Source organism: Gasterosteus aculeatus, chromosome 18 (assembly GCF_964276395.1).
Source record: "Gasterosteus aculeatus chromosome 18, fGasAcu3.hap1.1, whole genome shotgun sequence".
NCBI lineage: Eukaryota > Metazoa > Chordata > Actinopteri > Perciformes > Gasterosteidae > Gasterosteus > Gasterosteus aculeatus.
In genome coordinates, this window is record NC_135706.1 from 5,286,563 (window position 1) to 5,313,113 (window position 26,551).

The window sequence follows — 26,551 nt, forward strand, 5'->3', positions numbered from 1 at the left end:
CAATTTTCAATGTAAATCATCAAAATGGCACTTATTTAAATAGAAATCAAACTATTCAATTATTAAACAATTTATTGATCGGTCATCAGGTGAAAAAACATCAGTCCATAAATCAATGCATACTGATTATCATATCATTATCATTATCATACTGAATCTCTAATAATGAGCAATGTGCATGTAGCATATGAAAGCAAACTGTGAAACATGTTGCAAATGAATCATCAGGGGCAACCTCTCCTCGCCCCAGATGGAGTTGTATTGACAAAGCGCCCCCTCCTCGTCCTCACCTCCTGTGGGCCCTGCAGCCTCTGCTGCAGCTGCCGGCGCAGTTGGTTGGGCGGCAGTCTGAGCTGGGTGCCGATCCCTTGCGGTCGCGGCGTGCCCAGCCTCAGCCCGACGCCCGTCGTCCCGCCGGGGAAAGACCCACGGGGGGCTCCGAACCCAAGACCCTGTTGCCCCACCAGCATGGCCAGCTCTGGAGGGAACTGAGCTGCTGTAAATTTGGAGGGGTACGGGGGGAGTTTAGGGTCCATGGAGCTTGGGGTGGCAACGGATTGCTGGTTTGGGGAGTTTTGGGGCAATGGGTCAAAAGAGCCACCCTGGGAAAGATGCGGATAAAAATATGGTTATTAATTATTTGTATAGTTTATGAAAATGACAACACAAAGATTTTTGCTATTCACGAATCCTGAATTATTGATCTGTGAAATTTTTGTTGCTTTATCTCTCATCTCTATGGTTTTCATTGATGGTGTCCGTTAAAAACAGCACACACACTGAACTGAGAGCCAAACTGGAGTAAAGCGTGCAAAAACACTTCCTGTTTTACTTGAAAATGGTCCAACCGGGGTTTGGGCTACATCTTTAAGCACACACTTGCCTGCACCAGCTTGTCGATCCCCAGGGCCTTATCCAGCTCCGCCAGTTCACTCTCATCCGTCCCACTGAGGAAGGAGACGAGCTGCTCTAACAGAGCCTTCTCGTCGCTCCGCCCCTCGGGTGTAGTCGGAGGGCCCAACACTTCGTCCAGCGTACAGGGCACACACTGCCTGCTCACACAGACAAACATCGCACATATCACTGTGTGTCAACGGTTTTCTTTCTTTTTAAACGCCTTTGGAGGAGACTACGGCTGATCAAAGCCTCCTTAATGAGGTTGACGTTCATATTCTAACTCAACATTTGAAATGGTATCAAGCTTTTTCTTGTTAGTTGGAATTGATTTAGGCTATTACAGTAGTCTAATTATTACTGCACTTACAGGTTCAGGGGCGGCGGTTCAAAGGGTGTCACAGCAGCGCTCAAAAAAAGTCATTAAGAACATATAGAAACAATTATTTTTTTTTTTAAACACAGCGGTCATCTAAGAGAAGCGTAAAATAAATAAGAAGACAACCCTTCAAAGCGTTGCTTTATTTGAAAACCCGAACAGAAGCTTTAATGGTTAAAAGAACCATTAAACAACCCTGTAAATGACACAGAACTGGGTGTTGAGGGTACAGTGTTACTCACTCTTGTGGTGATGCCAAGGTGGCTGCTAACGCCGTCTCGAGACCATCAAAAGACAAGGTGTCAGACAGAGACAGAGGCTGGAACTGAGAGTCTCCCACATTCATCTTGGGTAGGCCTGAATGAGATATTAACAGTTTTATTGTAAATAACATCCAAGAAAAAAAATAGATTCAACAAATATATTTCAATGAATTTACAGTATTTAGCTACATTTTAAAAGGAATTTCACATCAACTTGTAATCCAGCTTGTTATGTATTTATTCATTTTGCATTGCTTCAATAGCGTAGCATTTTGCTGCCGTTATCCCACATGCGTGGTCATATACTGTATGTAACAAAATACAGTCCGAACACACCCAACGGTCGTACTTCGTGGGGTCATTTATGTAAGAGCAATGAAACCTAGATGGAAATCAGCTCAACAGTGCTTAACTGCGACTGAAAATGTATTGTCAAGTTTCTACCTGACAGGGTTTCCCGCAGTCGTCACATGACTAACTGAGACTGTTTATCTTTTCTTGCATACCAGTGCTTGAACTGAAAGGGTTGATATCTTCGGCCTCTGGGAAGAGGCTGCTGTCTATGGGCGTCTGGAAGGGGTCTCCCTGTGCCAGGATCCGTTTCTGGCTTGGAGTGGGGGGACTGCAGAAATCAAAGGATGACGCACTGTGGAGGTTGCAGCTGGAGGGCGGGCCGCCATCACTGAGTCCTGGGAAACATACACATGCACATAGAACTGCCAAGATCAATTAAAAAAATACAATGGTTCACAAACCTTTTTTGTTCAACATAAATGTACAGACTTCAACTATTCTGGTATAGTATGCATGGTCTGTTGACATCGGTGGGGCCTCCAACAGCCACTAGGGGGCACACAAACTACCAAAAATGTGTAGGTAAATAAAGGAATGAAAAGAAAAAAATGAAGTTTGCTATGCAACTGTACTTGATAGTAATACAACTAAGGATAACAGCAAGCTTTTCTAGGCCTGCGCCGAAAGCGACGCAAGCCTAGAAAAATGGGTCGCCACACGCAAGGAGGTGTGAAAAGGCACGCAAGGGACACGCAAGGGGGTCTTGCGTCTGCGTCGCTCTGAAAACGCAGAAGCATTAACTAGGCTTTATTCCTTAAAATGTAAGTAATATAAAAAAATTAAAATCATTGTTATGCTTGGCGTTAATAGTAACATCATCCATAGGCTGTATGTAGGTAGTTTATTATTATTCCCTCATCTGCATAAACACCCCCCTGCTCTTCCTGCCAAGATGAAACTTTACCTCTGTTAGGAGTGCCAGGAGGCTCTCTCTTCACGTTTACATTGCGGGGAGTGCTGGCCTCGCCCAGCTGGAGCCGAGTGGGGGACTGCAGTTTGAGCTGGGGAGAAGGGGAGTGGAGCTGGGGCGACGGCGATTGCAACTGTGAAATGGACTGGGGTTGGGACAGAGGGGATTGGAGCGGAGGCAGGGGGGACTGAAGCGGAGCTGGGGGCTGAGAGGCTGGAGATTGGAGTTGGGGGCCTTCTCCAGGGGTTGTTGAATCCTCACTGCTCTGTTTGGCCCCACTCGGGCCTCTCAGGCCAGGGAGCAGCTGGGTGAGAGGGTCCATGTCAACAGGGCCAGCGGACATCTGAGGGGACCAGAAACAGATGACAAGGGATAGCGATGAGGTGAAAGACAGGACGGTAGAATGAATAGCGTGAAAGAATAATGTGCGGCAGAAAGATCAGTGACAGAGAGATGGGCCGAGACAAAAGGTCACAGGCCAGCAAGCTTCAAAAGGCCGCAGCTGGTAGCTGAGCGGACAGTTGAGACAAGGTCCAAGAAAATAAACATTTAACTTGATTTACAACGGCTGAAGGCAACCACAGGAGCAAAGCTCAATGCAAGGGAACCTCAACAGTAAGCATTCTGTCTATGAGTGCCTTTTTAAATGGCTACCGGAACGCCTAGTTAAATCATTAGGTCGTTGGAGTTGGGATTTGGGTGTCATGGCAGTGTAACAAAGTGGAACAGCGCAGTCAATCTGGTTGCTCGATTCAAGTCTGCTGAATGCGTGTTCCACATGTCACAGGGGGAGTGTTTATCATTGTTGGTGCGACTCCCCCGCTGCTAATTACATTACATTACATTACAGGTCATTTAGCAGACGCTTTTATCCAAAGCGACTTACATTTCACTTTAAACCCATGGCTTTTTCACATTTTTGCCCGGGGAGCAATTAGGGGTTAGGTGTCTTGCTCAGGGACACTTCGACATGGAACATGGGGGAGCCTGGACTCGAACCACCAACCTTGTGCTTCCCAGCACACCTTCTCTAACCCCTGCGCCACAACGACCCGCTAATGACTTATTGACTGATCACAGACAGCAACAACGACTGTACCGTGGAGTCTCTGCTGTCGCTGCGGCTTTCTCGCCGGTTCTCTCCGACTGGGCTAGATTTGGGGCTGGTGCACGCTGAGCTGCTGCTCCCTCCCGCGGGTTTGGATGCACCTCCTGCTGCAACGGTAGACCCGGTGCAGACCACTCCGTCCATGCTTGCTCTCTTCTCCACTTTCACCCTCACTGTCTGCAGGCTGAGAGCTGATGGAGGCGGCAGGTCCCCCAAGTCCTTTGAAAACACATTGCTTTTTCCGTTAGTTTTCATGGCATCGTGATAAGGACCACTAATATGGGACGTACTAGGCTGATACCAATTCTTATTTTTAGACTGAAAATATCTCTAAATACCTACAAATGAAATAAAAAACAAGGGTCACCTTTTCATCTGTGTCTAGGAGAAAACGGAGTAGTTGATGGTCCTGTGGCTCTCTGGAGCTGGACTTGGGAGGTGCTGAGGTCAGAGCCGAACTGGCAGGCGGCTCCCTCTTGATCTTTTTGTTTCGTGTATCCTCCGTGGTGGCGGAGGCGTCGTCGGGACTGGTGTCCTGGAGCAGTCGGTGCAGGATCTTATGCCGCTCTGTCAGTGTACTGTGAGAGGCAGGGCACTGAGGGGCAGGATGAGGGTTCGGGGGATGAGGTGATGAGGTGCAATGGATTCTGCTGTTGTTGTTAGTTTCAGCTCCAGGCCCATTGCTTTCCAGGAGCAGATTGAGTCTGGGGTTACCCAGCTGGGAGGCCGAAGGAAGAGGTGCTTTAACAGAGTCCGCTCCCCCTCCTTCTCCTCCCTGTGTCATCTGAGTAGATGGGCCAGTGGACACACTGACTTGTCTCTGAAGGACCGGATAGGACATCGAGAACGACCCACCGCCGATGCCGCTACTGCTACTACTACTATCCCCGCCAGACTGCTGCCTGCTGAGGCACCCTCCACTACTTAGTTCCATGGCTGGGGAGTGGAGACCTGGTGTGGAAGCAGAGAAGGGGTTTCCCGGTACGTGAGGGCTTCCACCTGAACCGGGACCGGCTCGTGGCATCTTGGGTGACATAAAAGAGGTAGGAGTCGGTGCGAGTGGGCTGCTCAAAACAGAGGGGCTGTTGAGTTCCTGGGGAAAGGTCCGATTGGGCGTCAGGTAGCCCGCAGGTGTGGCTGGATTGTGTCTGTGGGGGGAGGTGTTGGTATTGTTAGGGTGAAGGCCCGAGGTGGAGAGGCCTGAGCCCTGGGTCCAGTTGCTGCCGGGAGGAAGGGAAAGGGAGCGGGAGGGAGTTTGGGTAAGGCTGCCAAGGGTGGGTGGAAGGCCGGGGTTAGTGTTTTCCTGAGAGCTAGCAGTGTTGTGTTCCCTGCAAGCAAACACAAGATTACTGTGACTGTGTGGCAGAGGGAAAAGTGCGACACGGATCTTCTACGAAAGGGATCATACCTGTCAATAGTGTGAATGCCCATAATGAAGGGCTGAACATCAGGGTTAGGGGGGCAGCAGAACTTGCACCGGGTCTGAGCGCTAAGCGCGGTGCCATCGCTTAACGTGAAGCGGTACAACGGGCTGATGGCGGTGCCGTGGGTCATCACTGATGGGGATACCGGCACATGCACACACAGAACATGAGACAGAGGCAGACAGGGTTTAGACTTTGGCATCCATTTATCATTGGTTTCCTTCTTTCTTTTCCAGTTAACTCTGGTTTGGATTACTGACACAATGTAAACATGTAAAAGCTGCAACTAACCCTAACCCTAAAGCAGCAGATTCGGATAATGTTGCATGAAGGTAATTGATGGTTTAGAAGTACGGTGGCAACTTATTACAGGGATTGTGGTTACAGTGACAAACAGCTTGATAATTTGATAGGGAATCACAAGAATACTGAAAATAACTAGTTTGCTTATAATGATATTTTTTTTTATATATACACACACAACAACATACGGGAAAACTTTTTAAAATCGACAGGCAGCTGAAGGTGCTTTTTTTCTTGTCTCAATATGAAACTAATATGCATTGTGAAAGAATCTGCTGTTGACGTGAATCAATAATGCCAGGTCCCCCAAAATAAACTCTGCCGATTCTCAGCTGGGTTCATGCCACTGCAGCACAGGCAGATGAACGCTTATCTGAGTGCACAGCTCGCGCTGTAGTGATGCAAAGCCGCCCCAAAACTCAGCCAATGCGAGCCCTTAGTGAGGCAAAAGGCAGACAGATTGCCAGCGTGCTAGCAGGTAGTGAAGCCGTTTTTTCACAACTTTGGATTTATGTAAAACAAGTCCAAATGTTAGTTAAGGCAACAACAAACATCTGCTTTATGTGGTCATGTGGACAAGGACCCATGTGAACAATACAAGCAGTTTCCAGTGTAGTTGCTGACACACTGGTTACCGTAGCGAAGTTGGGAGTGATTCTGTCAATGATTTCCAGGAGTGATGCTGAACAATCGATCGTGGCTACTCACCCTCGTGCAGCAGCTTCTTGGCGTGGGAGGGCTCTTTGCCCTGAGTCTGAAAGAAAGCGTAGATGCACTTCCTGACAAGGTCCTCCCAGCCAGGCCGTCCTGTCGCTCGCAAAGCACTTGTTTCTATGGAGATGATCTTCCCTGGAGGAGAGCACCACACACACGGTCAGTCTATACTGTTTATACACACATTTCCACATCTGCAGTAGCCTGGGACGAGAAGAGGTAGACGCTGTGTTTACATCAATGTAATGGTGCTCAAACAGTCAAAAGGTACGAACAGTTACTCCCAGATGTAGAACTCTTAATGTGAAGATGTAGGCTACATTAAGCTATGTTATCAACCCGAAGGACTTTTTTGTTGTTGCAGTTTGCATCCTTTCTGATGTAAAAGTTCAAAGAAGTACTCCAGCTTTGTTTTGTAATGATTTCTGGTTTAGCAAAAGGGGTCAACTACACAGCACAACTATGGTTCTTTGTGGACCCAGTTTTGTATAATGACAATGAATTGTCCTCGGATCCTTACCTGTGGGGTCCTGCTTTGTGATGAACGACTCTGTGCTGAAAGGCTGGGCGCGTGGTATCCGACAGGCAATACAGATCAGGCAGCTCTGCAGGTCTGAGGAAAGAAAGGACACAGACGAAATAGAGAGAAACCAACAGATGAAAAGCAGTAATATGGATAAGTACCTCATAACAATCCTCACTTCAAAATACCTTACCTATCCCTATAGGTGAACCATGCATGATAACACATGATAAAAACTTGCCTCAATTCTAATACGAATTTCTCCAAAATATCAAATGTATATTCCTCTCAGAACTTGTCAAAACTCAAAGACCTGATCTGATCATTTTGGATGACCTGCATAGATGAGAATCAGAGCCAATCAAGCTTGGCATTGTGTCATTCCAACAACGGATGTTGGGATTTAACATCCACACAAGAACAGAAGGACGCAGAGTTCTACAATACACAAGGGCCAGGCAGTAACAAAATAAAAATAAGCAGACAGAGCTCAACGGCAAAGTAAATTTGCAATGCAGGAACCACATTGTACTTTTCACCAAGGCCATCACAACAACCCCCCCTCCAAAAATACTGAATGTCCTGCAAGAATATTGCCGCAGTCCTACTGGTCACATGGTGGAGGTTGTGCTTGCGTGGGTGCGTGCGGGCGGGCGCGTGCACACGCGCACGCACACGCACACGCACACATCTGCCTCGCGTGTCTTTTTTTTGCAAGCCGCGCAAAATCCGCCGCTCTGGCAGATTTTGCGCATTTAGTACGACATTTGTATAGGCGTGAATCCCTCTTTTGTATTTACTTAATAAAGTTCTGTCTCACAAATTAATATTGAACAAATTATTCCAGTTCAGCAGTCAGCCCCCAAGCCGCCACACATTGACGTTGGATCTGTGGGAAACACTGATATCTATATGTATATTCTGTCTAATAAGCAAAGTATTCATATCACTATTTCTTTAAATAGTCCTTTACAGAAAGAAAGGTGAAACAGTGAGCAGTATATAGATATCATATTGTAATCAGCGTCCTGTATTGATATTGGTTTGAATAACCGTACATTCTCAAGATTAAGCTCCTGCGCAGTATGCGTAGTTGTGTATGTGTGTGTGTGTGTTTGCATGTACCCTCTCCCTCTTCCTGCATGCTGCGTGGTTGGGACACTGTGAAACACTGCATGATCTCATATTGCTGCCGAGCCTCCGGATTTTCAGAATCCAACTCGTCCGGCGGCCTCTTCAACATGCGGCAGTTAAAGGTGTGGCTGTTCCTTCGGCCCGCCTCCTGTGGCCACTGCGCGCTGTTTACTGCAAAGAAAGGACAATGGACGCAACGGTTTAGAGTCGATGGCGATTTACGGTCTTAATCGACACTACAAAAAAATAGGTCCCCTTTGGGAGGGGGGGTTGTTAAAGTTACCCAGTGGGTTATGTTTTTATGAGCTGGTTTGACTCACTGCTCGCCGTATTGGGCCAACAGATGCAGAAGACGGAGAGAAAAGGCAGAGAAGAAGAAAACCACTTCCAAGTAAATCTAAATTCAGGCATTACACTTTAAATGCCTTTTGAGGATGCACACACAATAAACTACTTTATGCTCCCAAATGGATTTTGTGAAACGGGCACCTGTTGCATCGTAAGGCCCACTGAGCCCAACACAGCTCAGTCTACTCTCATTTTCAGATGATTCTCTTTTCTATTTTTCTGAGACTGCTGGGAGGTGCAAGTTTTGCGAAATGAGTAATTACTCCTGGATCAAACTGGATGCGAAAGATTTGATTACAAACAATTTTCCCAATTCAAATTCTTCTTTTGGGGTTTATTATAACGCCATATAATCACATCGAAATGTAATGGAGGACCCTCCTGTAAGAGTAATCTGTGTGTCTCATTGAGGTGGCTTAACTGCTGTTTGTATCTAGTTTCTCTATTAAAAGTGGGTTTTAAAGATCTCCCTTTTCAAGAAGGCGAGCGGTAGTGTCTAGCACAACATTAAAAGAGATTATAAGATCAGAACTGAAACTACAACTGCTCAACCTCGCAGCCTACTGCACTCCTTTATCTGTTGTTCTTATGCGACCCCACAGAGGCATCCTCCTCCATTTTTATCGGAACAGCTCCTCAAGGTTGCGGCTAAAAATTAAAACAACATTATCACAGGGAAGAAAGATGGTGTTTCACTCCTCCCTCGCTCCTCAAACTCACCCACACATTCCTTCTCCTCTTGATACTGTCTTCCTCGCTCTCCTTTTTCAGCTTTGTGAAGAGTACTTAAATCGTAATTTATTCAAACTGTCCACAGTTTATCACACTGCCTTAGTTCATGCCTCTTCAAATGTGCTTTAGCTACCGTATCTTCCATCAATAAAACAAGTAAATCATCCGTGTTAAGTACTAGGTTGGAATTTGGCTACAAATGCTGATCTCCTTTATGGGTTTAATCGGCATTGAAACTGTCAAAGACAATGAAAATCCAATTAGCATATTTACATACAGAATGTTGGCATCGTAAACCTATAAAATAAAGTGTTAAACAGCAGATGGGTGCACAATGTAAAAAAACAACAACACAGAAATGCCAGCTCACTCACCCAAGCTTTTGGGCAGCAGATTGCGAACAAATTCATTGTGGTCTCCCACGTGGAGCATGCTGTAGACGCTGGAGGTCATCAGCTCCCCCTGGGCGTATCCGAGGTAGCTCATCACGTTCTCCGACACAAAGACGATGCGACCCTCCCGGTTGACGACAAAAAAGAACCCATCGAGGGCCTGAAATTAGGAGAGGAGGAGTTAAAAACAACAACAACAAAAGTGTAAAAGCAGACCGTGTGTTGAGTTGGGAGTAAAAATCCCAGCGGCTGGTGGTGAGGAAACATGTGATTCACCTCAAGCAGCATGGGCCCCAGAGCTGCTTTCTCCACCAGCCCCTGGCTACTGGAGGAGATATCGCTTTTCTGAACCTCATCATCTGGAGACACAAGAGCTGCATTCTCTATCAGGGGGCAAAGCAATGCAAATCAGAGCTTCGCGCGGACAAAAACAAACAGTGAATAGCAAATTGATCGAATCTCAAGCCCGCAAACGTCTTTAGGGCAGACTATTTGGTTAAGCCTTCCACAAACCAATCCATTGTGTGTATGTGTGTGTCCTCACCCTGCTCACGCCGTTTCATCTGCTGGATTTGGTCCACGGTACTCTTGAGTATGTGGCACTTGTCGGGCTTGGAACTGAGACTGGCAATGTCGCCCATGTTGGACGACAGCAGCTCCGCCAGCTCCTCGATGTAGCGGCACTCCAGCTCCCGTCTCCGCTTCTCCAGACTGCACAGAAAAGGTACTACGTTGGGGATGACTGGAACGGACAAACCGCGACCCCGGGTCACGGCCGTCCCCGGCAAGGAGGCGCAAGAGTCATGTGATTGGTATACTTTCAATGCATGATTCCATAAAAAATTGGGACCACAATAATGTGCTCAGTGGAACCCTGAAACGTCCGTTGTTTACTAGTAACAACCAATGACAATGTAACAGAGACACTGTTCTTCAGTTATCTCTGAGCAGTTGTTGCTATTTATTGGCCATCCACTATATCATGAACGTATAATCCATGCTGATATAGCTGCATTAAGCCAATAACGGGATATCGGTTTGTCAGTTCAATTTGGGCAAAGCAAGAGATATGAACCCGAAATCCTGCTCTGTTACACTCAGGGAATGTACAATAGCGTTTAAGGTCTCTCCAAGGAGCAAAAAGAGGAGACATTTGAACAACAGGTGGTTTGAATGATCAGTTTAAGTAATGTCACATGTGCTGTGGTTTTTCAACCCGCTTCATGTGATTGGTTGCTGTGATATGCAAACAAGAAAGTTGCCATAAGTCATCGGCAGAAATATGGCGACTCAAATCTGCTTTAATGCGAGCGCCTTAAGTCCACGGCTTACCCTTATTCTCCAGACTCAATAACATACTTCAAAACCGCAGAGTTACTGCAAGGTATGTGGTAAACATGAATAAAGGAATGTGTGTGTGTATGTTGGACTGTGTGCGTGTGTGTGTGTGAGAGAGACGACAACAGAAAAAGTAGGTCAGTGCATCGGCCTGCCAGAACACACAGGCGTGGTGACCAAGAGAGGGGGAGTGAAGAGGGGAAATGCGCAGGACAGTGGCTGCGTGGAGGTGCTGTAGAAACGCTAGCTGGGCTGTTACCTCCGCTTACATCAGCTATGTGGCCTTATGGACTCTCAGTGGTTGAGGAAGCCTTCAGATCTTAATCTGAAGTAAAAGTACTAACACCACACAGAAATACTACCACTTTGAAAATGTTACTTAAGCAAAAAAAACTATGAAAGCAGAAAAAGTGTCCCCTGTGACACATCTCATAACTTCACATAATGTATTATTATTTCATTTTATGACGTCTGGGTAACTGATGCCTTATGATCCTGGAAACGCACATGTTTCTTTTAATTTTCAAACAGGGTGTGTACCTTAATTTAACAGTGTCCAAAAATAACTTCATGGGGAGGGAGGGTGGTGGTAGAAGAAAAAAGAAATCTATTGGCCAAGCATCTTTATTACCTGCCAAAATAATAGAGTGCCTTTTTGCATCACAAACACATTTGTTTCATGACATTTCATTGTGATAATATATGATTATGTTTAATAAAACTGGAACAAGCCAATTAGCGCCGGCGCAGCAGCAGCGATCAGCAGGCTGGTGGAAAGCAATCCAGGGGAGCAGCTGACGTCCTGTTTGCTAAAAGGTGCTTTGTAGTTTTTGCTTAGTCTAAGAATGTGTGTTGTCTGTGTATGAAAGTTCATTTGTGGAGACTTAGTAGTTTTGTAATGACAAATCCTGAATTTACTAAATTAAATTCACGTTAAGAGTGGTATTTGTGCCCTGCTAGTGTTTACAGGAGAGTGGCAGTCAGAGGAGGAGGCATGTCTCCGGCTCTTTACCTTTGGCCCGATGTGTCACATGGTGAGCCCTTCCTCTTGCGGGATTCTGGTGTGCCAGGGTCCGGGGGGGTTTCCCCTACTGCGCTCATTTTCAGTTTCAACTGACCTGTGAGGGAAGAACAGAATTGCGAACGGCGAAGTGAGGAAAGGTCATTAATCAAACTGGTACTTCCCCCAAAAAACAGAACATGACAAAAAAAGTGTTGTCTCCTAAAACCTCAACTAGTGCTGCAAACAAACTCAGGTCACACTATTCTTTGAATATGTCCGGTTGACACTCACTTTCATTAGGAGCGGTTACTGCCACATGGCATAATAATACAACTGCATTTATTATATGACATATTGTCCGTGGTGAGGTTCACAAACTTCACAGCTTATATGAACTTTGGTTTGAGGTCAGTGTTCAGGATAAAAAAACAGAGAGAGGCAAAGATAACAATGTTTTTCTCTTTTAGGGTTGTTAACAGTTGCACATTGACCACAACGTCAAAATACCGAAGAGAAAGACACAAGTACAGTTGACACTTCATCAAGTTCCCAAAAAAGGAAAGAAACTGAAATGTCAGAATTGACGCACTAAAAGGCTTTTCAAAAAATGACAGCTGTGATTCATGAGAAGTATTTCAAATGCAAACAGTGACTGGCTGTAGTAATGGACTGGATGAACTTTTATTGTTTATTGGGGCTGTACCAAATAGTTTAAAGCTTCTTGCATAACATGTTATTGCTTTCTGTATTCCGTGTGCTTGACCCAGTTATTTGAGCAAAGTTGTAGACTTCACTAATATTACACTATTGGTAGAAGTTTGTTTCTGACTGCAATCCAAACATTTCCAATAACGCCAGAGCGTTGTTGTAATTCTAAATTAAATAGTGTGCTTTAATTCATCGTTGTTGGTGCCGAGGCTTTCCAAAAATGTTGTTCCGCACACAGCTGTATTAACAATCCATTACTGCTGGTACTGATTCAAACTGTAGTTGCAGTGATATAGTTGTAAAATTGCTCTAAATTAACAAAAATTAATGGTAATATTGTGTCCTATGTGTCTTATATTCTTTTTTAGTCTCCCTTAATGGACTTGTTCTTATCTTTATCTGCCAACTCTATTGCCTGCAGCGGCATCAAGGGCGTAACCATGGCAACATTTGACAAAGCCCATCGGGTGAAGAGGGGGAGTTAACAGGGTTCTTGCATGATCCATTAGGTCAAATATGCATGTTACAACCCTTTTAATGGCATCAAAAATCTAATTTAAAACAACTCTAGTAATCAATGTACACAAAATCTGCAAAAAACAGTAAGGGATATGAATTTCTGTCACGCTTAGCAAACTGGAGACACGCAGGGTTTAATATTTTATAACTAGCCTGTTGACAAAAATGTGTCTTAAAAGGAGTTTCATTTAGATGAAGGAGTCTGAAATCCTTAAGTTTAGCCTTGAGCACGCACACATCAATATGGACTCAGAAATAACATTCTTGACGCATCTAAAGAATCATGGCCATACACATACACACCGACTACAGACACAAACACTGTTTTAAATACAGGGGTAAACCTAAAAAAAGAAAAAACAAGCAGCCATTGTGGCGGAGTCGGCTGCTTGCAGGGCCACGCTGCTCACATGACGCTAATCGCTCCTGGCGACACTCTCATTTCACCTCAAATCACCCCTCTCCTCCTCGACCCTCCTCATGCCGCGAACACATAAAAAGATCCATCCGCCACGGGGAGAAAGAAAGAGGCCCGCTCAACATATATGGAAATACAAATTAGCTTAGGTTATGCATTGACTTATAACACAGCTAAAACTGAACAATCAAGAGAAATGAGTGCTTAACGAACACAGCAGGAAACACCATGCATTATACATTTCAAGAAACCAGACCAGTGGTTGCTGCATGTGTGGATCCAGGCTGCGTGCATCTACTGGAGCGTTCTAGTTGATCGCAGCAGGAAATAAAGTCATATTCAGCGTCATTGCCATTAAACCGATCGTTTGCTTTGCCAGAGTAAGTAGCGAGAAAAACACCTTCGATCCACTATTCAGCAATACCTTGGTCTTAAATAGCACTTGTTACAGTTTGTTGGTAAAGCAGTTTTTTCCTCCAAATCAATTTTCCTTTTGATCCGTTACTTTGCTACAAGGTGTCCCGGGGCTTCGTCTCTCCAGGGCTGCAGACCCCGATGGGCGTTAAATTAGCCCTGATGGACACAGCTGGGCTGGCAGTGAGGGGTTGTTATTGATTATTGACAATGTTATTATGTTATTGACAAAGCTGTCAGTGACTTTCTTGCCTAATGTGTCAAATGCTGTGAGGTTATAAAATGTTTGAAAACCATAAAAAATAAATGATTACTGTTATATTTCATGACGCACAGGGCTGTATCAACTGCTACGCTCTGACCCCATTTCTTTTCATTTAGCGTAACAAGAAACCAGCTATTTTCATAGAAACAGCGAGGGAAACCTGGCTGAGAGTGTGCGTGCGCTCGACGAGTCCACCGGCCGTGGTGGGAGGCTTTCCGCCCCACATCCCAGCCACCCGCTCGACAGAGGCAATCAAGAGCTTACGTGGTGGGGTGAACTGGTCTTTAACTGCCGTCTCCTGCGTGGACACAGTGGGAGTGCGATTGCGCCATTTGACCAGTGCTCGTAATGTCAGCGGGTTCCCTCCAAACACAACACAGTAAAAAAAAAAAAAAAAAGATTTATCAATAATTTTGTCTTTCATGGTCATATTGATTGTACTGCCCGTGATTTAGCAGTCTGGCCGCCCTCATTCACACAGTGGTCCTCTGCTTGGATTGGGCAGCTGTCTGATCTCGGTATGTGTTTTAATCGATATATAAGGCTCTGCGTGGTCCGGCGCTGATACCTGGTCGAGCTTCTAAATCCTTACTCACCGTTCTGCAGCGCGAGGTTCCCTAATGGGGCCCCGTTCGCTTTAATATTCAGATTCCTGCTGTTGGAAGTGTTGACGTTTCAGGCCCAGCTTCATGGTTATGTGAAAGGAATCACACTTAAATAAAAAACGGACACCATTATTTTGATGGACGCAACCAGCCAACACTGCATTAATAACCTTAAAAATAATCAACACGGCTGTTTGCTCCTCCTGCTGCATCATATCTTAGTTAGCTATGGTGACGGTAAGTAAAGCTACCAAAAAGAAACTCTTTACTCCTTTTTTACACTTGTGCGTTGTTCTTGACACAAAAGGCTTTTTCTCCTTTAGCCAGAGACTCAATAGCCAATAACGGAAGTTAGAATGCAGTCTTGGTTATAAATTATTAGACTGCATGCACATTGATTCGTTGAGAAATCAGGACAGCAGAGATTGGTTTATTTTATATTTTGACAGAGGAAAGATTTAAACCTCCAACATCACGGGTGCATTTGGTCACAGCTGCGCTATTTCTCTCTGAACAAACTATTATCTGAACCAACACATGTGGAGTCGCACTGTTGAGCCAGACTTCACACAGCAACCAATAATACAAAATCAATTAAACCATATTGAATAACCACCCAATCTTTTTTGATTTAAAAGCTCCTCCCTCGTACCACTCACACCACCGACGGCGTTTCAAACGGAGACGTTCACTTTAAATGGTACATTGGCCTCACCGTGTCATATTATGTTGTGTATTAATTAAGATGAAGCAAACACAAATCAATCTTCGAAACTTTGATTGTAAATGAATTGGTTATGTCAGCAGCGGAAAGTACCCCAATGTGGGGTGCAACTCTTCCAGTTATCAATTAATGCAATTATCTCATCAATTAGTTAATCCTTAAAAAAGTCAGAAAATACCCCCAAAAATAAAAATACCAGTCCCAAAACATGAGTTGACGTCTTCATATTGCTATAATAAAACACCGAGAGGTACAATTTCCTACATTGTAGAGAAGCAGTTTTTATGTTTAAATGGTTGGCACATAAAATGTTTGGACCTTTCTGCTGGAACAAAAGGCCACAACGAGCCATAATTGTTAAAGGGGAATCCAACGTGTCACCTTCAAAAGTCTAGTTAAATCTACGGATTATTTACAAAGCTAAAACTCTTTCAAAAAATGATGAATTAGTAACAAATAGCGGTTCCTGATTATTTTCAATACGAACAAATCTTTTCTGCTCTAAACAAAGACTCGTTACACTTTTAATGGAGTTTTCAGTGATTCCATCACAAATCTCCATGACGATGATGATGATGAGGATGATGCACAGCTGAGACCCTGAACAGTGACTGCTAATGAAAACCAAACATTTCACCAATTCCTTTAACTGCCCTTCGTTTGACGACAAAATACATCCCACAGCTGCCTTCAAATTAAAAAGACGAGCGTAGGCACGGCAACGGGTAACCTCTCCCTAGGACAAAGCGAATAAAAGTAAATCTTCATACTGTTAAGAAAGACACAACTGGCTATACGAGACCCTGCTTATCCAGTGAAAACCCTCGTCATGGTCCAGCCCATTGTTTCCCACCGTCTGTTTACACCAAGATCCAGGATGTTTAGTAAGTAAGAAATTACCTTGGACTGCATTCAACTCCAATCACACTACCAAACTTCTAATAGGGTGAGAATCACACTGCCCAGTGTGTAGAATATAAAGCCAGTTACCCAAAGTCACTTTTAGCATCTGTTAAGCAAAAAAAATAGTATTTAGTATAGCATACAAGAAGAATGTATAACTTAAATGTAGAAGTATTTACATTACTCCATAAAAAGGGGAAGGGCTCCGTGGCTCTACCCTATACCCTCTGAATTCTATGAATAGCAAGAATTAGGATTCATTTTTTTAAATAACACGACTGTATGAGGTAATTTGTTTGGACGGGGATAGCTGCCTTGGTCACATGTTTCGCGGCTAGTTTTAGATCTCAAACTTGTTCACTTCCAGGAAGATTATTCACACATGAATGGCCTTATTGAACTCTTCCGTGTGATTTAAATGGGAGCGTGGTGGTGCGTGTCCTCATTTCAACTGCTGTAATGCTTCCGAGGGAGAGTCAAACATATCAGGATGTTCAGAGCTGCGCAGCCGGTTTGGGGCCTTAGTGTAATAAAGCATGAAGGCCAGTGAGAGAGTTATTATCTCTCTCTTACTTATCAATTTGAACCCGGACTAACTGGCCCTCTTCAAATTTAAATTGATGCTATTAAGTCTTTTATGACGGCTTCAAATGCAGCCAATTGTGCACTCTGTTTTGAGTACTGGATAAAAATAATAAACTGTTTAACTCAGGGTATTTTATTCATACTTTGTTTTAGGACTATTGATAATGTCCAAAAACTGTATAACTAATACAACGTAAATTTGCTCTGCAAATCACACTGAGGGAAAAAATTGGACAGCTGAACCTCAAAATGTCAATAAAACAATTTCCTTCAAAAGCTGCACTCCACATAAATCATTACAGAAACGATTGAAAAGACTGGGGGTTAAAAACATACTTCATACATGGAATAAGAGGTGTATTGACTTTAACACTTTACACAGGGAAGATATTAAAATCATAGTGATGGATGTAAAACAGTAGTCTATAATAATAATCTTTGATAATAGACTCATTACATTTGTGTTTGAAGCCTCTCAAATAGGAGTGCTGCTCTTCTCCATGTCATTTATATCTAAATTGACTATTTTGGAGTTCTGGATTAAATATCCAGAACAAAGTGACACGTGTGAATATGTTGCCTACTATTTTTAAGCACGAGTGCAGAACAAGCCTAGAACACGTCCAGGCACTCCGGCATCCAGTCCGCGGCTTATTTGCAGCTCAATACATCAACAATGAACCAGCTACTTTGTTTTGCTTTACTTCCTAAGCCTGGCTGGGACTCTCTGGGAAGTCAATACCGTGATAATGGCATTCTGGGAATATTTAGTGGGAAAGTCGAGGACCAGAAGCACACGCCCGACCACGCAGAGGTCGCGCACTGCGGCCATATTTACTTACTTGATCTAGGGGTCCAGTGGGCGAGTCATGTGGTTGGATGTGGTTGGCCTTGTCCAGGGCTCAGAGAAGAGATAAAGGGGGTTTGGGGGGAGTGGAGATCTCAGCTCGGGGTGGAGGCGCGGAGCGGCGGCAGTGGTGGACTTATGTCTCCACGGCCGCTCTGTCACGTGGCAACATCTCAGGTGCAGGGAGAAGCCTGTAGGCCTCCGACTAGAAGAAGAGAGAACAACTCAAGTAAGCGATTGTTTTTTTAAATAAATCTGAAACTGACTGCATAATACAAGGTCATTTGTTGCAAAAGTGGGTAATCGCAACAATCCCAGCGGCGCAGTGAGCTAGGTGGAGGTGTGATGTTTTCTGCCTTTTGTGCCAAAACAGGAACACGGCAGAACTTTATTTATTTATCATGAAGTGTTTCAAAAAGTCAAAATCAAAGTTCCCAGTGAAAGTTATTGTTTCACCCTGTTCCCAATCACCTTTTTTGTCAATGTGAACAAAAAGACGTAGTGTTAAGGAGGAGGTTCTGAATCCTAACGTTCTTATTATGCCAGCTCACCTGGAGCACATCACTGTTATTTATGCGTTCGTACACCCTGAAACAAGCGATAGGGCCAAAACAATTAAATCCTTTTGCCAGTTTAAAAAATTATATCTTCTGATGCAAAATACAGCAAGGAGAGCAATAATGAAGATCCGCAGCAAAAGATAGTTCTAAAATACATTCTGCTTTAGTTGGTCATCAAACTGGGGCACAGATGTCCCAGTTAATAACCTGAGTAGAAACGTCTGCAGACTCATCTGCTCCTGATGTTTCCAGACGAGACCTCTGCTTGATACCCGCAGACAGCTGGCTAGTTGGCCACCCAGCGGAGGGGGGGGGGGGGGGGGGAGACGGGAAGGGGGGGGGAACGGAACACAGCCGAATCCACACACTGATCCGTAGCTTCACCTCTCATAATCACAACGGCTCGCCAAAAAAAAAAGGACGAACTGTAACTAGTAAGAAATAGGACAGGGAGTGTTGTGTCTGTAAACGAAGGTTTTAATATCTGATATTATTGTTTACTTGTCAATACTTCACAGCTTTTTGAGTGGCATTTAAAAAATTACAAAATGTTTTTTTTCTTTCCTTAAGCCTTTGATACAGGGTGAGTAATTGATATACTATTTTAATACACAATAGGAGGTAGAACTCACACAAATACTCATGTGGCAGGCAACGTTGAAATGTCATTGGAGTGACAAAAGGCCACTCACTCCAGATGTGGAATGTCAACTGACAACATGTGTATTCAAGATTTGCAAGTATAGTGAACGGCTGCACTCCCCCCTTCAACACTGCTCGAGCAACCTGTGTAAATGGTATTTTAACACATATCAACATATCCAAAAGGATTATTAATCATCAGATCCGCCGCTAAATGGCTCAAGAGGCACCTCGGGTTGGACCTTTGGAACAGGCTCAACCTACCGATGCTTCTCAAGAACTACAAGAGTTGAGAAATAGCACATTTGCATCAAGGAGAACTGCATTTCACCAATGGTGGCGACTTAATTAAACTGGGGTCAACTCAAACAACCACAGGCGTCTGTGATGCCCTTTGATGAACAATTATACAATGTATAGAAATTGTATGCAACTTGAAAACTTGGTATCTCTTGAATGATCTTACACAAGTGTTGCGTCACATTCAAATTGGTGGCAAATGACATATTGATCGACGTCAAGCACTTTGGAATGTTGCTCCACTTCAGGCGACATTCTTTGAGTCGGGTCGGCTATTTGCTGGTTGCGGCCCACACAGCTTGCCTTCTTAGATGGAACCTGCCTGGTCGTTTGATATTTGTTTTAGATGACAGAGACTTTCAGCCAAAAAGAGTGGCTGACGCATCGATTTCCCTTTTGGTCTCAGCTGGTGGGTTCACCTCCTGTGGGAGTAGGAGAAGTAAGTATTCTAACACGATTTCTAGCTTCACTTCTGGACGTTCTGAAATCTAAACTTTTGGAGTATTAAAAAGTGTGGTTTCATTTCCCCAGGTTGGAGTCTGGGTTTATTCACCGTCTTATAAGAGGCTAAACAGTCCCACATTTTAAAAGAAATAATGTTCATTAGTATTATCCAGTCACGGATTGTCCATACAAACACCATGTTCGAACATAAGGATGTTCATAAGTGTACGTGGTACCAGAGCACCCTAGGCCAAAGATCAATGATTGATTTTGTAATCGTATCGTCTGATCTGAGGCCACATGTTCTGGACACTCGGGTAAAGAGAGAGGCAGAGCTGTCAACTGATCACCATCTGGTTGTGAGCTGGGTCAGAGGATGGGGGAAGACTCGGGACAGACCCGGTAAACCCAAGCGTGTAGTGAGGGTGAACTGGGAACGTATGGAGGAGGCCCCGGTCCAAAAGATTTTCAACTCACACCTCCGGCGGAGCTTCTCTCACATTCCTGTGGAGGTAGGGGACATTGAACCAGAGTGGTCTATGATCAAAACCTCCATTGCTGAAGCCGCGGCGGTGAGTTGTGGCCTCAAGGTCTTAGGTGCATCAAGGGGCGGTAACCCTCGAACCCCGTGGTGGACACCGGTGGTCAGGGAAGCCGTCCGACTGAAGAAGGAGGCCTTCCGGGTTATGATATCCGGTGGGACTCCAGAGGCAGTTGCAGTGTACCGACAGGCTCGAAGGGCAGCAGCCTCTGCCGTGATGGAGGCAAAGCAGCGAGTATGGGAGGAGTTCGGGGTAACTATGGAGAAGGACTTTCGGTCGGCACCAAAGTGCTTTTGGAAGACCATCCGGCACCTCAGGAGGGGGAAACGGGGAACCATCCAAGCTGTGTACAGTAAGGATGGGACCCTGTTCACCGCGTCTGAGGAGGTTATCGGGCGGTGGAAGGAACACTTTGAGGAACTCCTGAACCCAACTACTACGCCCTCTTTGGTAGAGGCGGAGCTGGAGGCGGAGGAGGGATCATCGTCAATTGGCCTGGTGGAGGTCACTGAGGTAGTCAAACAACTCCGCAGTGGCAAAGCCCCGGGGATTGATGAGGTCCGTCCAGAGATGCTAAAAGCAATGGGTGTTGGGGGGTTGTCTTGGATGACACGCCTCTTCAACATTGCGTGGAAGTCTGGGACAGTGCCAAAAGAGTGGCAGATCGGGGTGGTGGTACCCCTCTTCAAAAAGGGGGACCAGAGAGTGTGTGCCAATTACAGGGGTATCACACTACTCAGCCTCCCGGGTAAAGTCTACTCTAAGGTGCTGGAAAGGAGGGTTATGCCGATAGTCGAACCAAGGATTGAAGAGGAACAATGCGGTTTTCGTCCTGGTCGTGGAACAACGGACCAGCTCTTCACTCTTTCCAGGATCATAGAGGGGGCTTGGGAGTATGCTCATCCAGTCTACATGTGTTTTGTGGACTTGGAGAAGGCGTATGACCGGGTCCCCCGAGAGATACTGTGGGAGGTGCTGCGGGAGTACGGGGTGAGGGGGTCCATGCTTGGGGCCATCCAATCCTTGTACGCCCAAAGCGAGAGCTGTGTTCGGGTGCTCGGCAGTAAGTCGAAGGCGTTTCCGGTGGGGGTTGGCCTTCGCCAGGGCTGCGCCTTGTCACCAATCTTGTTTGTGGTTTTCATGGACAGGATATCGAGGCGTAGTCGGGGGGAGGAGGGTCTACAGTTCGGGGGGCTGCGGATCTCATCGCTGCTTTTTGCAGATGATGTGGTCCTGATGGCATCTTCCGTCTGTGACCTCCAACTCTCACTGGAGCGTTTCGCAGTCGAGTGTGAAGCGGTCGGCATGAGGATTAGCACCTCTAAATCTGAGGCCATGGTTCTCAGCAGGAAACCGATGGATTGCCTACTCCAGGTAGGGAATGTGTCCTTACCCCAAGTGAAGGAGTTCAAGTACCTCGGGGTCTTGTTCACGAGTGAGGGGAAGATGGAGTGTGAGTTTGGCCGGAGAATCGGAGCAGCGGGGGCGGTATTGCACTCGCTTTACCGCACCGTTGTGACGAAAAGAGAGCTGAGCCGGAAGGCAAAGCTCTCGATCTACCGGTCAATCTTCGTTCCTACTCTCACCTATGGTCATGAAGGATGGGTCATGACCGAAAGAACTAGGTCACGGGTACAAGCGGCCGAAATGGGTTTCCTCAGGAGAGTGGCTGGCGTCTCCCTTAGGGATAGGGTGAGAAGCTCAGCCATTCGCGAGGAGCTCGGAGTAGAGCCGCTGCTCCTTTGCGTCGAAAGGAGCCAGTTGAGGTGGTTTGGGCATCTGGTGAGGATGCCCCCTGGGCGCCTCCCTAGGAAGGTGTTTCAGGCACGGCCAGCTGGGAAGAGGCCCCGGGGAAGACCCAGGACTAGGTGGAGAGATTATATCTCTGCACTGGCCTGGGAACGCCTTGGGATCCCCCAGTCAGAGCTGGTAGATGTGGCCCAGGAAAGGGAAGTTTGGGGTCCCCTGCTGGAGCTGTTGCCACCGCGACCCGACCCCGGATAAGCGGTTGAAAATGGATGGATGGATGTTCATTAATTCAGACATCTTCAACACCTCCCTGGAGACATGCCACGTACCAGCCTGCTTCAAGGCCTCCACCATCATCCCTGTTCCCAAGAAGCCCAGGATCACAGGACTCAATGACTACAGGCCTGTCGCCCTGACCTCTGTAGTCATGAAGTATTTTGAACGGCTAGTCCTGACCCACCTGAAGTCCCTCACTGACCCCCTCCTGGACCCTCTGCAGTTCGCCTACAGAGCCAACAGGTCTGTGGACGATGCTGTCAACATGGCCCTCCACTACATCCTCCAGCATCTGGACTCCCCAGGAACCTACGCCAGGATCCTGTTTGTGGACTTCAGCTCTGCCTTCAACACCATCATCCCGTCTCTGCTGCAGGACAAACTCTCCCGGCTGCACGTGCCCGACTCCAGCTGCAAGTGGATCACAGACTTCCTGTCTAACAGGAAACAGCATGTGAAGCTGGGGAAACATGCTTCAGCCTCTCGGACCATCAGCACCGGTTCCCCCCAAGGCTGCGTTCTTTCCCCTCTACTCTTCTCCCTGTACACCAACAGCTGCACCTCCAGTCACTAGTACGTCGGGCTCCTGAAGTTTGCGGATGACACCACCCTCATTGGACTGATCTCTGGTGGGGATGAGTCCGCCTACAGGTGGGAGTCCTGGGACATCTGGTGTCGTGGTGCAGCCAGAACAACCTGGAGCTCAACGCTCTAAAGACAGTGGAGATGGTTGTGGCTTTCCGGCGGAACAGAGCCCCACCCTCCCCCATCACCCTGTGTGACTCCCCCGTTACTATTGTGGATTCCTTCCGTTTCCTGGGCTCCATCATCACCCATGACCTCAAGTGGGAGCTGAACATCAGCTCTGCAGAGAGGGTGATCGGCTGCAATCTGCCGTCCCTGCAGGATTTGTTCGCTTCCAGGTCTCTGAAGCGAGCTAAAAAGATCTTGGCCGACCCCACTCACCCCGGACAAAAACTGTTTGTGCCCCTTCCATCTGGCAGGAGGCTGAGGTCCATCAGGACTAAGACCTCCCGCCACACGAACAGTTTCTTCCCGTCGGCAGTCGGGCTCATCAACAGAGCCTGGTCCCCCACTGTCTGACTATAACATTCCAACGGTCACTCCCCTTCACACTGTACCACACCTTAACTGTAATTTTTCACTTTGTCGTCACTCGTCACTTTACTTGTTCGCTAGTGCACTTTATGCTTAATATTTTTTAACTTTTTTAATATTTTAAATTTTAACTCTAACTTTATTTTCTTGTTTTATACTAACCCATAGCCTTATTCTACTAACCCATTGCATTAGCATTTTACTTTATTTGATTTTATTACTTGTGCACTGCTATCTTGTTGTCTATTGTTACACTGTCTACTGTCACACACCAACCGCCAAGACAAATTCCTTGTATGTTTGATATATTTTGGCAATAAATGTTTCCTGATTCCTGATCCTGATTCCTGAAAACCAATACGGCAATAGATAAAAACCCATAAATATCTAATTATTATTATGCAGCCCTCGGTCTAGTGTTCCTACAGAGGACAGACCTGTTTATATATAATATATATAGTATTGGCACGTGCACTGACAGCATGTATCCTAATCCTGTGTCACTGTTTAGTTTGTTAGGTAATATTGAACAAACACATGAATTGTTACTTGTTACGCTTTATCTAAACTCTTGATGTTCAATGCTGTTTACGCATAATATACGTATAATACATATATTATAAAAAGTCTGCTTCACCTCCATCAAACTATCTAAACACAGTACGATAGGCTGAGAGGAACCAAAAGTGTAATTCACCGTGCAGACAAAGACTGGTAGCTCCAATTAGGTTACAATGCATCTTAAAAAGAAAAGAAAATGAACAGCATCACGTCTTTAGGCTCTCAAAATCAAGTTCAATGGAAGAAATCCAAGTACAGAGTTGGAGGAAACCGAGAAGTTACTCACCAACGGCTCTCAAACTGGGGTTAAAGAAGAACGGAGCGCAGCAGACACAGCATCCCTCCTCCACATTATTCGACAGAGTACGATTGGCGTGTGGAGAAACGAGCATTAAAGAGAAACTGCTTGTCACCCAACCAGTTTCTCTTTAATGCATATTTACTCGCCAGATAAAAAAGGCCAAAAGGTCGTGCACCGGCTGGCTTGTGAAAACCACGCCTCAGTAAACTGCATTAAGGGCGCCGGGGGGGGAAGGAATACCAGTGTCCTATTATCAGAGGACAGTTGATCGGATCGATGCTTCACACTAAAGCCTGTATACAAATACATGAACAAGTAACACAGGGCTGCTACCCCCCCGCCCACCTCAATGATCGGGGGTCATGTCCGAATATTGAACAATACGTTCAGCGTTTGTATTTGTGTAAGTATTTGGTAAGCTCTTACCTGTTGCATGCACTAGGTCACCGGCCCCCAACTTTTTTGCCTTACAGACCGGTTTCATGTTAGACAGTATTTTGCGGACCGCTCTTGAAGGTGTGGCGGATAAAAAAAAACGGGAAGGGAGAGAGGGTAGAGTTGCATGCGCTTTCTCTGAGCTGGTGGGAGCGTGCATGTGTCCATCAGGGCTGAGCTGATGTGACGCTTGGGAAATGTGTGAAGAGGGGACAAGCGCATGTAGTTTTTAAAATAAAACATTTGTCAGAAAGAAAAGTGAAAAAAGTGATTTATTATTTCTGTGGGGCCCGGTACCAAATGGCCAACGCGAAAAAAAAAAAAAAAGAAAACCTGTCCCTAAACTGGCCACATGACCTCAGGCAGCAGTCTCTTCTATGCTTCAGTTCATGGGAAGAAATTGTCAGCCAAACAAACCGGCTTCCTCACAGAACGGTCCTAAGCAGTAGTCTCCACTGCAGAGTTCTTCCTGTAAATCAGGTTTGCAACATCCTCACAGAATGTCGACTGCAGAGTCCTGTAACCACCGCTCGTAAATGCTCCAATCTGTTGCCGGAAACTCCCATTTTCCAGCAGTTCTTTGCAACTCTGGTCTTTAATTACAGTTAAAAAAATAATGTTAATAAAAATAAACTTCTGAGAAACCCCACACCTATCAGACACCTGCTTTTACACAGGTGTTTATAAAGAGTTTTGGCTGCGTACAATAACTACTACTAGGACTAGTAGGTAACAGCATCCTCTAAAAACAGATGTGAACAGTCGCAACGCCGGTGTAGAAACACCCGTTGCAGGTCAAAAGGCTGCAAGGCTTCAGCCCGCATCCAAGCATCGACGCGCAGGACTCGCAGGACACTCAGTGCTTTTTGTCCTTCCAGCCACAACGATGCCATTGGTGTGCTGCTCTGCAGCAAATCAGGGTGCACATTCCGTATACGGATCGACGGCAACGAGAGTACACAGTGGATACTGGTGAGGTCTCATACTCCCGCAAACCCAACGTGTTCTTTTTCGTGACATCTACAGCCGTGCCAATTAGGATAATTTAAAATGGACTGGAAGCCGCAATCTTCGGCTCTAGCACAGACCCCTATAAAAGGATAAACGCAACTAAAAAGACATTTTGGCTGGTCCCCATCGCGGGGAGCAGCGCTCTAGTCAGACACTTCCCCCACAATCAACTGCCACTGGGCATTGTTCATGTGAGCTTTTCATGCATCACGTCGTATTTCCATTTTACCTGTCACCAATATTTCCACCAGGTGGAGACAAGCCAATTGCGTCGCAAAAATGTATAGGCAACATCAGAATAAATCCATCAATGCAGGAGTGTCTGCCAGGACTCTGCTGCACAATGTGGAAAACAACACACAAACAACATCTCAATGTGTAGCAGTGAGCTGGATTTGAACTGCACATTAAACTGTTTGTGCCCCTTCCATCTGGCAGGAGGCTGAGGTCCATCAGGACTACGACCTCCCGCCACACGAACAGTTTCTTCCCGTCGGCAGTCAGGCTCATCAACAGAGCCCGGTCCCCCACTGCCTGACTATAACACTCCACCGGTCACTCCCCCTCATACCGCACATGCCACTTTAACTGCAATTCATCACTTTGTCACTTGTCAGTTACTTGTTTGTTAGTGCACTTTATGCTTAATACTTTTCTTTTTAACTTTTTAATATTTAAAATTTGTTTAACTTTATTCCCTTGTTTTTTACTAACCCATAGCCTTAGCCTTATTCTTACTAACCCATTGCATTAGCATTTCATTCCACTTTATTTTATTACCTGTGCACTGTTGTCTTGTCTGTC

At 45.7% G+C, this 26,551-nt stretch overlaps 1 protein-coding gene across 13 annotated transcripts in view; it reads right to left on the bottom strand.

Moving 5' to 3' along the window:
* ncoa1 (nuclear receptor coactivator 1) overlaps positions 1–26,551 on the bottom strand; it is a 40,120-nt gene that overhangs the window by 6,008 nt on the left and 7,561 nt on the right. For 6 of the 13 annotated variants that reach the window (XM_078093007.1, XM_078093008.1, XM_078093009.1 and 3 more), the window contains 16 exons: positions 17,803–18,012; positions 11,829–11,934; positions 10,023–10,189; positions 9,755–9,861; positions 9,461–9,638; positions 7,998–8,177; positions 6,870–6,962; positions 6,344–6,484; positions 5,317–5,464; positions 4,276–5,236; positions 3,900–4,127; positions 2,795–3,143; positions 2,043–2,225; positions 1,516–1,630; positions 884–1,052; positions 291–602 (listed from right to left, as the gene is read on the bottom strand). In XM_078093007.1, coding sequence (XP_077949133.1) covers positions 291–602; positions 884–1,052; positions 1,516–1,630; positions 2,043–2,225; positions 2,795–3,143; positions 3,900–4,127; positions 4,276–5,236; positions 5,317–5,464; positions 6,344–6,484; positions 6,870–6,962; positions 7,998–8,177; positions 9,461–9,638; positions 9,755–9,861; positions 10,023–10,189; positions 11,829–11,917 — 3,420 coding nt within the window. In that variant the 5' untranslated portion in view covers positions 11,918–11,934; positions 17,803–18,012. Of the gene's footprint in view, positions 1–290; positions 603–883; positions 1,053–1,515; positions 1,631–2,042; positions 2,226–2,794; positions 3,144–3,899; positions 4,128–4,275; positions 5,237–5,316; positions 5,465–6,343; positions 6,485–6,869; positions 6,963–7,997; positions 8,178–9,074; positions 9,188–9,460; positions 9,639–9,754; positions 9,862–10,022; positions 10,190–11,828; positions 11,935–14,407; positions 14,699–17,802; positions 18,013–24,286; positions 24,373–26,551 lie in introns of those variants that run through there. The other 7 variants (XM_078093015.1, XM_040160254.2, XM_078093006.1 and 4 more) reach the window with 5 other exon arrangements.